Source organism: Choloepus didactylus, chromosome 4 (assembly GCF_015220235.1).
Source record: "Choloepus didactylus isolate mChoDid1 chromosome 4, mChoDid1.pri, whole genome shotgun sequence".
NCBI lineage: Eukaryota > Metazoa > Chordata > Mammalia > Pilosa > Megalonychidae > Choloepus > Choloepus didactylus.
Window position 1 is genome coordinate 94,518,200 of NC_051310.1, and position 13,297 is coordinate 94,531,496.

At 38.2% G+C, this 13,297-nt stretch overlaps 1 protein-coding gene across 3 annotated transcripts in view; it reads left to right on the plus strand.

Moving 5' to 3' along the window:
- The window catches only part of PDE8A (phosphodiesterase 8A), a 202,056-nt gene extending 189,175 nt beyond the window's left edge, over window positions 1–12,881 (plus strand). For all 3 annotated transcript variants that reach the window (XM_037833126.1, XM_037833125.1, XM_037833127.1), the window contains 2 exons: window positions 9,892–10,021; window positions 11,563–12,881. In XM_037833126.1, coding sequence (XP_037689054.1) covers window positions 9,892–10,021; window positions 11,563–11,669 — 237 coding nt within the window. In that variant the 3' untranslated portion in view covers window positions 11,670–12,881. The remainder of the gene's footprint in view (window positions 1–9,891; window positions 10,022–11,562) is intronic.
- Window positions 12,882–13,297: the final 416 nt, after the last annotated feature.

Here is a 13,297-nt window from a genome sequence, read left to right on the forward strand (position 1 = left end):
CTCAGGCAGACCTTCCAGATAGGAGGGCTGAAGTCGAGGAAAAGCTCCGTCTCATCACCAGCTGGTTACAAAAATCAAGAAACAGACATCTCAGGGAATAAAGTCCAGAGATAACATTTTAAAATATTAAAATGTACGGTGTGCAACAAAAGAGTGTAATACAAACAAGGGAACAGGAAATGATTGTCCATCCAAAAGAAGAGGGTAAAAATCCAGAAAACACCAGCAAAGAAGATGAGAATGTAGACATGCTAAACAAATCCTTTAAAAAAAAAAAAGATCTAAAAAATGCTCAAGGAGATGAAGTAAAATACAGAGAAAGAACTAAAGGATATCAAGAAAATAATGAATGAACAATATAAGAGTCTTAGTAAAGAGAGAGAAATTTTTACAAGGACCCAAACAGAACTTCTGGAGTTGAAGACCACAATAACCAAAATGAAGAATGCCCAGAAGGGTTTCAAGAACAGATTAGAGTTAGCAGAAGATTCAGTGAACTCAAAGACAAGGCACTTGAAATGAGTCAGGGTGAGGAACAGAAAGAAGCAAGAATTATTAAAAGCGAAAATAATCTAAAATACCTCTGGGTGTCAAGCACACCAATATATGCATTATGGGAGTCCCAGAAGTAGAATAAAGAAAGAAAAGGGCAAGAGGAATATTCAAAGAAGTAATAACAGAACTTCCCAAACTTAGCAAAAGACATGAATATGCACATCCAAGAAGCCCAGAAAACACTACATAGGATAAAAATGAAGAAAGAAAAATATACCCCATCATATATTGATCACAGTGTCAAATGCAAAGGATAAAGAGAGAGTTCTTAAAGCTGCAAGAGAAACAATTTGTTTATGCACAGGGGAATCCCAATTAGATCAAGTGCCAGCTTCTCATCTGAAACCATGGCAGCAAGAAGGCAGTGATTTGAAATAAAGTGCTGAGAGAAAACAACTGCCAGCCAGGGCTTTTATATCTGGCTAGACTTTTCTTTCAAAAATGAGGAATAGATTAAGACATTCTCAGATAAACAAAAGCTGAGGGAGATCATCTCACTAGACCTACCCTACAAGCAATGCTAAGGGGAGTTTTTCAGCCTGAAAGAAAAGGAAAGAAGACAATGCTTCAAAGTAGCATGAACAAACAAAGATCTGCAGTAAAAGTAACCATTTGAATAATTATAAAAGCCAGTGTTGTGGTAGTGTATTGTTGGTATATAACTCTACTTCTTAGTTCCTACAAGTGCTAAAATGCAAATACATAAAAAGTAACAAATCTAAGTTTTTGACATACAATGTATAAAAATATAAGTGATGACAAATTAAAAAAAAAAAATAAGTTGAGGACACGGGGGTATATAGGAAACCTATGTGTCCACGCTATTGAAGTTAAGTTGGTATCAACTAGATATGATTGTTATATATTTAGGATGTTAAATTTTAATCCCATGGTAACCACAAGGAAAGTAGATGAAAAATATATCCAGATAGAAATGAGAAGGCACTCAATATGGTACAACACAAAAAAATAAATATAAAAGTAAGCATTAATGGAAATGAGGGACAAAAAAGGTATAAGATAGACAAAGGCTAAATAGAAATACAATAGAAGAAAGTCCTGTATTATCAGTAGTGATTTTAAATGTAAATCGATTCAACATTCCAGTCAAAAGACAGATCCACAGAGTGGATTAAAAAAAGCATGACCTGACTATATGGTATCTGCAAGAGACTCATCTTAAATTAAAAAAATACAAGTAGGTTGAAAGTGAGAGGATGAAAAATTTTGTACCATACAAGTAGAAATCAAAAGGGCACTGGGGTAACCATACTAATATCAGATAAAACAGACTTTAGATCAAAAACAGTTTATGAGGGGCAAAATCAGTCATTATATACTGATAAAGGGGACAATTCAACATGAAGATGTAACAGTTTATATATATGCACCTAACAGCAGAACCCAACAATATATGAAACAAATACTGAGAATTGAAGGGAGAAATTGTAAGTTGTAAATTAATAGTAGGAAACTTTAAAATACCACTTTCAGTAATGGATAGAACATCTAGTCAGAAGATCAGTAAAGAAATACAAGACTTGAATGATACTCTAAACCAACTAGACGTAACAGACAGATATAGGACACTTCAACCAACAACAGAATACACATTTTTTTCGAGTGCACATGGATCATTCTCCAGGACAGACCATATTTTAGGTCACAAAACACATCTAAATAAATTCAAAAATATTAAAGTCATACAATGTACATTCTCCAACCACAATGGAATGAAGCTAGAAATCAATGACAGAGGGAGAAATGGAAAATTCACAATTATGTGGAAATTAAACAACATTCTCTTAACCAGTGGGTTAAAGAGGAAATCAGAAGTCAAATTAGGAAATATCTTGAGGTGAAGGAAAATGAAAATACAACATACCAAAATTTATGGGAGGTAGCAAAGGCAGTGCTGAGAAGGAAATTTAAAGCTCTAAATGCTTGCTTTAAAAAAGAACAGAGACCTAATCTCAAACTGAAAGAACTAGAAGAAGAGGAGCAAACTGAATCCAAAGTGACCAGAAGGATGGCATAACAAAGATTAAAGTGGAAATAAATGGGGGGGGGGGGTCAACAAAACCAAAAGTTGGTTCTCTAAAAACATCAATAAAATTGACAAACCTTTAGCTACACTGACAAAGAAAAAAAGAGAATGGATGCAAATAATGAAAATCAGAAATGAAAAGGGGGCATTACTACTGACCCTGCTGAAATAAAAAAGTCTATAAGAAGATACTATGAACAAATGTACGCCAAAAAAATTAGAAAAATTCTTGGAAACACATGAACTACCTACATTAACTCAAGAAGAAATAGAAGCTCTCAGCAAACCAATTACTAGTAAAGCAACTGAATAAGTCATCAAAAACCTCACAACAAAGAAAAGCCCAGGACCAGATGGCTTCATGGGGAAATTCTTCCAAACATTGCAAAAAGACTTAACTCCAATTCTGCTCAAACTCTTCCCAAAAATTGAAGAGGAGGGAATATTCCCTAATTCACTCTGAGGGCAACATCACCCTCATACCAAAGCCAGATAAAGATAACACACAAAAAAATAAAACTATAGACCAATATCTTATGAATATAGATGCAAAAATCCTCAACAAAATACTAGCAAACCAGATCCAACACCCTTTTAAAACAGTTATACACCATGATCAAGTGGGATTTATCCCTGGAATACAAGTTTGGTTCAGCGTAAGGAAATCAGTGTAATACACCACATCATCTCAGTTGACACAGAAAAGGCATTTGACAAAGTCAAGCATCCTTTCATGATAAAATACACTTAGAAAAACAGGAATAGAAGGAAACTTCCTCAACATGATAAAAAATATACATCTGAAAAGTCCACAGTGGACATCCTATTTAATGGTGAAAGACTGAAAGCTTTCCCTCTAAGATCTGGAACAAGACAAGGATGCCCAGTGTCACACCATGTTATTCAACATTGTACTGGAAGTTCTTGCCAGAGGGATTAGGCAAGAAAAAGAAATAAAAGGCATCCAGATTGGAAAGGAAGAAGTAACACTTTCCATAGTTGCAGATGACATGATCCTGTATACAGAAAATCCTGAAAAATCCACGACAAATCTCCTAGAGCAAACAAATGAATTCAGCAACATGACAGGGTACAAGATCAACAAACCCAAAATCAGTAGTGTTTCTGTGCACAAGCAATGAACGATAGGAAGAAGAAATCAAGAAAGAAATTCCATTCACAATACCAACTAAAAGAATCAAATATCTATGAATAAATCTAATCAAGGGTATAAAGGATTTATACACAGAAACCTACCAAACATTGCTAAAATAAATCAAAGAAGATCCAAATAAATGGAAGGACATTCCGTGCTCATGGATTAGGAGACTATAAATTGCTTTGGGTAGGATCGACATCTTAATGATACTTAAGAGTCAGTGGAATCCCAATCAAAATCCCAACAACTTTCTTTGCAGAAATGGAAAAGCCAATCACCAAATTTACATGGAAGGGTAAGGGGCTCTGAATAGCCAAAGCTGTCTTGAAAAAGAAGAGTAAAGTTGCAAGACTCACACTTCCCAATCTTAAAACTTATTACAAAGCCACAGTAATCAAAACAGCACCCTACTGGTTACTGGCACAAGGACAGACATACAGACGAATGGAATTGAACTGAGGGATCAGAAATCAACCCTCAAATTTATGCCCAACTAATTTTTGACAAGAGGGCAAAAACCACTCAATTGGGAAAGAATAGTATTTTCAACAACAGGTGCTGTGAAAACTGGATCTCCATTTGCAAAAAAAAAAGGAGGACCCCTCCCTCATACCATATACAAAAATCAAAATGGATCACAGACCTAAACAGAAGAGCTAAAACAATCAAAGTCCTGGAAGAAAACACAGGGAAGCATCTCCAGGACCTTGTGTTAGGAAATAATGGTTTCTTAGACTTCACACCCAAAGCAAAGCACAAGCAACAAAAGAAAAAAAAAAAAATAGGACCTCATCAAAATTAAGAACTTTTGCACCTCAAAGGACTGTATCATGAAAGTAAAACAACATCCTGCACAGTGGGAGAAAATATTTGGAAACCACATATCTGATAAAGGTTTAATATCCAGAATATATAAAGAATTCCTTCAACTCAATAAGAAAATGACAACCCAATTTAAAAATATGCAAAAGAGAATTTTCAATTAGGTTGACTGTAAATGTTTGGAAATTAATAGAGGTGATGATAGCACATTATTATGAGTGTAATTAACAGCACTACCTTATGTGTGTGAATGTGGTTGAAAGGGTAAGTGAAGGGTCGTGTATGTCTCTAGAAGGAGTGCTACAGGATAAAATGTGAGCCTGTATAACACAATGAACCCTGCTGTGGATGATGACTGTGGTTAATAGTACAAATATAAGAATATTCTTTCATTAACTAGAACAAACATACATCACCATTACAAGTTGCTTATAATAGGGTGGTATATGGGAAAAAATACACCTAATGCAAACTATGGTCTATAATTAACAGAAATATTTTTTAATATTCTTTTTAATCAGTTTTAACAAAGGTACCACACCAATGTTAAATGTCAATATTGGAGGGTGTAAGGTATGGGGTTTTTGTTTTTGGAATAATGAAAATGTTCTAAAATTGATTATGGTGATGAATTCACAACTCTGTGATTATACTGAGAGCCATTGACTGTACACTTTGGATGGATTATATGGTGTGTGAATATATCTCAATAAAACTGCTTAAAAAGATGGGCAAAAATCTTGAATAGACATCGCTCCAAAGAAAATGTACAAATAGTAAGAAAGCACAGGAAAAAATGCTCAACATCTTTGGCATCAGGGAAATGCAAATCAAAACCACAATCAGATACCATTTCATACCCATTAGTCTGGCTGCTACTAAAAAAGAAATGGAAAGTAAATGTTGGAGAGGATGTGGAGAAAGAGGAACACTAGTTCACTGATGACGCCACCTCTGTGGAATACAGTTTGGCAGTTCCTCAGAAAACTAAGTATAGAACTACCATATGACCCAGCAATCCCACTACTAAGTACATACACAAAAGAATTGAAAGCAGGGACTCAAATGGGTAGTTGTACATCAATATTTATATTGGCATTATTCACAATTGCCAAAAGATGGAAGCAACACAAGTGTCCATCAACCAATGAATGGATAAATAAAATGTGGTATATACACACAACGGAATATTATTTAGCTGTAAAAAGGAATGAAGTCCTGATACATGCAACAGCTTGGATGAACGTTGCAGACGTGTTAAGTAAAATAAGCCAGATACAAAAGAACAAATATTGTGCGATCTCACTATATTGAAACAACTGGAATAGGCACACTCAGAGTGGAGAGAAGAAACGGGAAGTTTAGGCTTAAAATGTAAATGGTTCCTATTTGGAAGGATGGAAATGTTTTGGTAATGGATAATGGTGATGGTAGCACAACATTTTGAATGTAATTAACTGCACTGAAATATATATCTGAATGTGATTAAAAGAGGAAATGTTAGATTGTGTAAATGATAACAGAATAAAAAATTTTTTAACATACCTGAACTACACTACACAGTGAAGCCTAAGAAAAAAATAACTCAGAAAGGACCAAAGACCTAAAGATAAGAAATAAAACCAAAAAACTTCTAGAAGAAACAGGGAAGTATCTCCAGGACTTTGTATTAGGTAATGGATTCTCAGACTTTAAACCGTGACCAAAAAAAAGGACTTCTTTTGTGCACCAAAGGACATTACCAAGAAAGTTAAAAGACAATCTACAGAATAGGAGAAAATATTTGGATATATCCAGAGTTATATATATCTGTTAAGGGTTTAATATCCAGCATTTATAAAGAACTCCTACAACTCCACAAAAAGGCTCAATATCATTGGTCATTAAGGAAATGCAAATCCAAACCACAGTGAGATACCACTTCATACCCACTGGGGTGGCTGTCATTAAAAAGAACAAAAAATAGTGTAAACATGAATATGGAGAAATTGAAACCCATGCATACAGCTTGTGGAAATGTAAGTGGTGAATCTGCTGTGGAAACATTCTGGCAGTTTCTCAAAGTTTTACATAGAATTATCATTATGTCCCAGCAATTCCACTCCTCAGTATATGTCAATAAGAACTGAAAGCAGGGACTTGTACACTCATGTCCGTAACAGCATTATTCACAGTAACCGAGAAAAGGTAGAAACAACTCATGTGTCTATTAACAGATGAATGTTTAAACAACATGTGATATGTTCATACAATGGGTACTATACAGCCGTAAAATGGTATGAAGTTCTGATTCATGCTGCAACATGGATGAACCTTGAAATCATTATGTTAAGTGAAATAAGCCTGACACAAAAGGACAAATGTATGATTTCACTCATATGGGATATCTAGAATAAGCAAATTCATAATGACAGAAAGTAGATTCAGGTTTGCTGTGGTAGGTTGAATGGGGAGTTATTGTTTAATTGGCACAGAGATTTTGTTTGAGGTGATGAAAAATTTAGGTAATATGTATGGTACTTATAGTACAACATTGTGAATGTAATTAATGCCACTGAATTATACACTTAAAAATGGTTAACATCGCCAATTTTATGTTATATATATGTTACCACAATTTAAAAATTATGACATTGCATTGTAGGGTTTATAATGTATGTAGCCCTGAGACATGGCAATTACAACATAAAGAATTGGAGAGGGTAAATGAACCTATAAAGTTCCAAGGTTTCTACATTTTATATGAAGTGTGACAGTATTAGCTCAGTAGACTGAAAAGTGAAGGATTTATATTGTAATCCCTAGAGCAATCACTGTAGTTATAGATACATTAATACATCTATTAAAATGGAATACTAAAATATAATAAAATAATATAAGAGAGCAGGAAAGGAGAAACAGGAATGAAAAATAGTGAAGTGGTAGATCCAACTCTAGTCATATAAATACTTACATTAAATGTTAGTGTACTAAACATTCCAATTTAAAGATAGATTACCAGAATGGATAAAAAGCAAGACCCAGCTACATGCTGTCTAAATAAGACATTTTAAATATAAAGAACACATAGGTTCAATGCAAGTGGATGGAAAAATATCTTATCATGCAAATTATAAGCATATGAAGGCCAGAATGGCTATTAATATCAAAGTAGACCTCAAGACAAAGACTATTACCAGATATACAGTGACACTAGAAAATGATGAAAGGTTAGTACTATAGGAAGGCGTAATAACCTAAGCATATATGCAGCTGATAGTGGAGCTTCCCACATAGCTGAAGTAAAATTGACAGAATCAAAGGAAGAAATAGATAATTCCATACCATAGTTAGAGATTTTAACACTCCCTCTCAGCAACAATGAATAACCAGATTAAAACATCAAGTAAGGATATAGCTAATCTGGACAACATTGTCAGCCACCTTGCCCTAGTTAGTCTTTCTAGAACACCACACCATATGCCCTGTTTGATCCCAGTGACTTGAGCCTTGGCACACCTATCTGCAGGGCAGGGCAGCCATACTGCCAGCTGGTCCTGGGAGCGGTTCTAGCCCGAGCCGTCCAAGTTCCTGCATCTGCTGGGGATTGCCAGGCCCAGCCAAAGCCAGCAGGATAGAAGTAGAATGGAACAACAGGCCGGGGAGGTCCTAGCCAGTTGTCAACAGTGGTAGAGGGGCCCTGGAATTTCTCTCTGGGAACAGTTCCAGGGTTAGGGTTGGGGTAGATAGGCTCCTAGCCTTTTGGTTTTGCTCAATGCCCACATTCTTGTCCCATTGTTGGCCATTCACAACACCTGTACTCCACCCTCAGACCAACACTTCTACAGCACTTCCAGAATGGCCAACAGAACTCAGCCTTTGATAGCTGGGCTTCTGGCAGATGGCAGAGCCCAAGATGCACCTTCTACACTTACCCCCTTCTCTGTACATGTCTCACCACATCCATAGACCCTGACTGAGAACTCAGGGGATTGGAAACATTTTACGTGATCCCCGTATCAGGCCCCTCGGAGAAGGCCATTCCAGATAGAAACCTGGTCTAGTTCTGTCATCTCTACCCTCAGTGGGACCAACTTCTAGACCCACGCTGGCTTTCCTGCAGTTATTAACTCCATTGCCTTTATTCTGTGTAGAGCCAACCCTTCTCTTCCTTACTACACCTGGCCCAATAGAGGTAGCCTGCACCTCATTTTATCAAAAGCCCTCTGACATTCAGAGGTGATGACTCCTAGTGCCCCTGCGGTTAGCAGTGCCTTCCAGAGCCAGATGGATGGCTTGACCCCTTCCAGCAGACGATTCGGGGAGAAAATCTGGTGTGAAGTACATGTATTAGATGCCGCCTAAAAGGCTCAAACTTAATTTTGAGCTGCTCACCCCAGCCTGTTCCCACCTTATGTGATGCTGGGTTCAGTTCAGCCCTCACGTTGTCATCCTGCCCCATGTCCAACTTAACTCCCAGCATCAGCTCCCTGGCTCCAGCAGGGATAGTTTGTGATTCTGGTTTCACACCCTAAGATACTCTTAGTACTTTCTTTCTGATTTCTCACCCCATTCCAGGAAGCTGCTGTCTATCTACTGCTGCCCTGTGGGCATCACCCCACTCTTCTCCACAACTCCTGAGCCGAACCAAGGCTGTATCAAAGAATCAGATGCCCCCTGATACCTTTCAAGGATGAATTTGCTTTTTCACCCCAGGGTCTCAGTTGTGTTTTCTTTTCTTTTTTTTTTTTTTTTTGCAAAACTCTCTGGAAACCTGAAGATGTTCTGGAAGAGTTTCACTAAAATACTTAAGTCTTCAACCCAGAGCCTTATTTGCCTCCTGGATCTCAAGGGTGTTTAGAACCTTTTCAAATAAAATAGCCAGGCCAGAGATGAGAAGCAGCCACTAAACTTCTCTGAAAGTGGGGCAGTGTTTCTCATTCACACTACAGTCCTGACATCTGGCATGTCAAGCATCTGCTGGGTAGGAGAATGACTGCAGGGTGACGGGAGCAGCTCAGTCCAGAGAGGGGGGCTGGCCAACATGCTTACACACTAAGGATATTGTTTGGAGTCTCACCTGAGGAGCTTCAGGAATGAGGCTTCCCGTGTTGAGGTCACGTTGGGTTGGGTGTGTTCACAGGCTCTCTAGACTTGAAAATAACTTGGTAGCTGGTAGCAGATCTGGGTTTTCTGGGCAATTGCTGCTGTTGGCTTCCCACCACCAGCCACCTCAGGCTGCCAGGAGGGAGCTTTGGCAGAGGGGTTGCTCCTAGGTGTTTGTGTAGCCAGATACTAGAGTTGCATAATCAAGTTTTCTGGTTTACAGACAGATGAAGAGAAGCGGCAAGGCCTACCTGTGGTGATGCCAGTTTTTGACAGAAACACCTGCAGCATCCCCAAGTCCCAAATCTCTTTCATTGATTACTTCATCACGGACATGTTTGATGCTTGGGATGGTAAGAAACCTTGTAGCATGTTTTCCCGTAAAACAAAATTTGTTACTTCAGCCCAAATTTATTTTCTTCTCACCATTCTCCCACTGAAAATAACAGCCAACCCTGTCAGACCTCACTGTGGAAACCCATTCCCTACCCTGACACTATCAAATGGAGCAGTGGATCCCCACTTAGATAGATCCTGGGATGCTCTGTAGTAGAATTTCTGAAACTAAATGGGAGCTGAATTATTTAGGTAACAAATAAGAATTGAAGGAACAAGATAAAAATACAAGTATCCATCCTTATGGGATGGCAGTTTGATGGTGGTAGACTTCAAATCTCCAAGCACCATTGTTTTCTTCTAGGAAGTTGTTGGAACTTCCCCTAAATACAGGAAGACTTGCCATATTTTTTTCTCCCAATGAATCTTAATTTTCAGAAACTGCGTATTAAATGGTAAATAGTATAAATGACTCCAGAATATGCTTTAGGACTTAAACTTTCAAGTGGGGAGTGAGAAGAAATGAACCATCCTGATGCCTCTGAGAGCTGCGTGCTCTTTGTTCATTTTCTCACTAACCCCCCCCCGATGCTATAGGGGTCATTATGCCTGTTTTACAGATGAGGAAACTGAACTTGGGGGTCACACAGCTGTGTATCTAGGATTCAAAACCACTGGTGCTGACTCCAAAACCCACGGTGTTTCCCTAAAAGCCCTTCACCATCTGCTCTCCCCAAGTCTCCGAGGCCTTGCTTTATACTAGACCTGAGAGCAAACCAGTATCTCTTAACCTTCTAGTGGAGGGACAAGGGCCTGCCAGCCAGGATTATCAGAGATGGGGGTATGTTAATATTTCCAGGGTACCTGTTGTGCTCTGAGTGCTGCACTCGGGGAAGGGCTGCAGGGCAGATCAAGGTCCACATCCAGGGCCTCAAATTTAAATAGTCAGGAAGAAATAAGCTCACATCTTGAAGAGGGTATGGTGCTCCAAGGCAGGCAGAGTGGGGGCCTCATGGTCAGGCAGGACTGAGGCAGTGAAAAGGGCGGTGGCTTTGGGGACACACACTGCAGCTTCTGCAGCTCCCTGGTTCTGAGCCCAGACACCTGGCTTCTCCAGGCCTCATTTTCTTCATGGGTAAAGGGCTCGATCACCACCAGCCTCTCAGGGATGTGGTGTAGGCAGAAGGAGATATGGTATTCATGGTCAGAAGTAAGGGAGAGCCAGGCAGCACCTGACCTCTGCCACTCGGGCACTGCCATACTCTGGGGGCTCACTACATTTAATTCCCCAGATCCAGAGATACTATTTAAATGGTAATTAAGCAGATTGGTTACCTTCCATTGTATTTACAAAGTTATGAGCTCAACAGGGGATCATAAGAGGTGCTGGCATTGAGTACAGGATTTTCCGGTAAAACCACAATCCTTTCAAGCTGCTGCTGTTTTTATGTGTCTGTCTACATCTGTCCCTCTTCCTCAACATGGTCTCTCAATAGAAAGCCTAAATCTCAAAACTGAGCCTATGATAGAATGTCACATTCCCATTTTTTTCTTCCAGCCTTTGTTGACCTGCCTGATTTAATGCAGCATCTTGACAACAACTTTAAATATTGGAAAGGACTGGATGAAATGAATCTGCGGAGCCTCCGACCGCCTCCTCAGTAGTGCGTGACACTGCCCTGGGCCCTGAAACTTTGTCCCTCGGCCATTTTGGAATACCTAAGGGCAGACAGAGTTCCTTGCCCCTTTCAGTATTAGGCAGAACAGTCCCCATGTCTGCAGAGCCTGTGAAAGCTCAGTCAAGAGACATCAGTAACCTTCTGCATCCACCATCCGATGCTATTGCCATCAAGTGAGGCTTTGCCCATGTAGCTTGGACCTGCTGCAGGGGCTCTTCAGAAAGTCACATGAGATACAAGGTTTGCATATGCTTTATGTTAAAAAACAAGGCCTGGAAGGCCCCTGCAAAGGACGTTGATGGATTTCCTGTCTGTGACAGAGAATGCCTTATAAACATTTCTCTCAATTATGTTCAGAGCACTTAAGAACAGTTAATGGCAATTGGAACTTCACATCATAGAAGGTGCAATCACTCATTCACTTTGGAACACTACTGAAAGTGACTTCTCTTAAAATTGAGTAGCAAATGAAAAAAAGATTAATATCAATTATTAAAATGTTTTATTTATTTTATTAGAAGTTCAATATTTTCTATGAATTAAAAAAAATACTTCAAAGCCAAAGCCAACTTTAAATGCCATGACCAAATTTACATGATTCATCTTCATTAAATATGCATTGCTTGATGTACAGACTTATTTTCATAATGCAAATTAAAAATATAAAAATGACACATTTTTACAGCACTATAGAACTATTTGTGTATGTTAAACTCTTCTGATTGATGCTAATTGGAGAAAGCTGTTTTGTTGGTGGGTCTTATTCTAGGGAGCTAAAGGAGCAAAGCTGCTTCTGTATAAAAATAGAGCTCTGAAACAGCTGTCATCATCTGATGAGCTTTGCAGATACTCCTCAAGGTAAAAATTACATGCTTCTTGGTTTGCAACAAAAAATTAGGACTTATATTCCTAAAATTTTATAATTAAATCTCCAAAAGTCTGCCTTATTTTATAATTTTTCTATAAAAGATTCCCTGTAAAAACAAAGAACAATGGAATATTTGATGAATTGACATTTTATAACCAACCTGTTTTCATCTGCAGTGGGAATCTTTGATTCCTGGAGTTTATAAAGGTTCCTATCTTCACATTTTGAATAAGTATAATACCATAAAAAATGACACCTTATGACATGTCAAAGTGCTTGTCATTTAAACTTTTTTTCCAGATAAAAATTAAACTATTTGTTTATAAGAAATCATGTGTCACTTTTTCTTTGTAGTATTTTTTGTGCTTTTACGATACTTATATTTAATTTTTTATCCTTCTAAATAAAAAGATGCCTTTGTTTTATACTAAAGATTAGCAGTTAAATGACTTTTCCAAGATCATACATGGCTAGATGAATATGTTGGAAAATTCTCAGAACAAACTTTACTTCACCACTTGATACCCTTCAGAGATGACAGGGCATCCCCCAATCTTCCCCTTTTTCCTGTGGGAGGCCATTTGCCCTAAGTGGATAAATGTGAACTGATCTGGGAAGAAAGTCCTCTCCTCTCCTTTAGGTGCCAGGAAAGACAGACAAGGAATGGACCCATGCAGGGGGCTCAACCATGAGGTAGAGACAGTGATGCATGCAATATATGTCATATGTACCACCACCAACAGTAA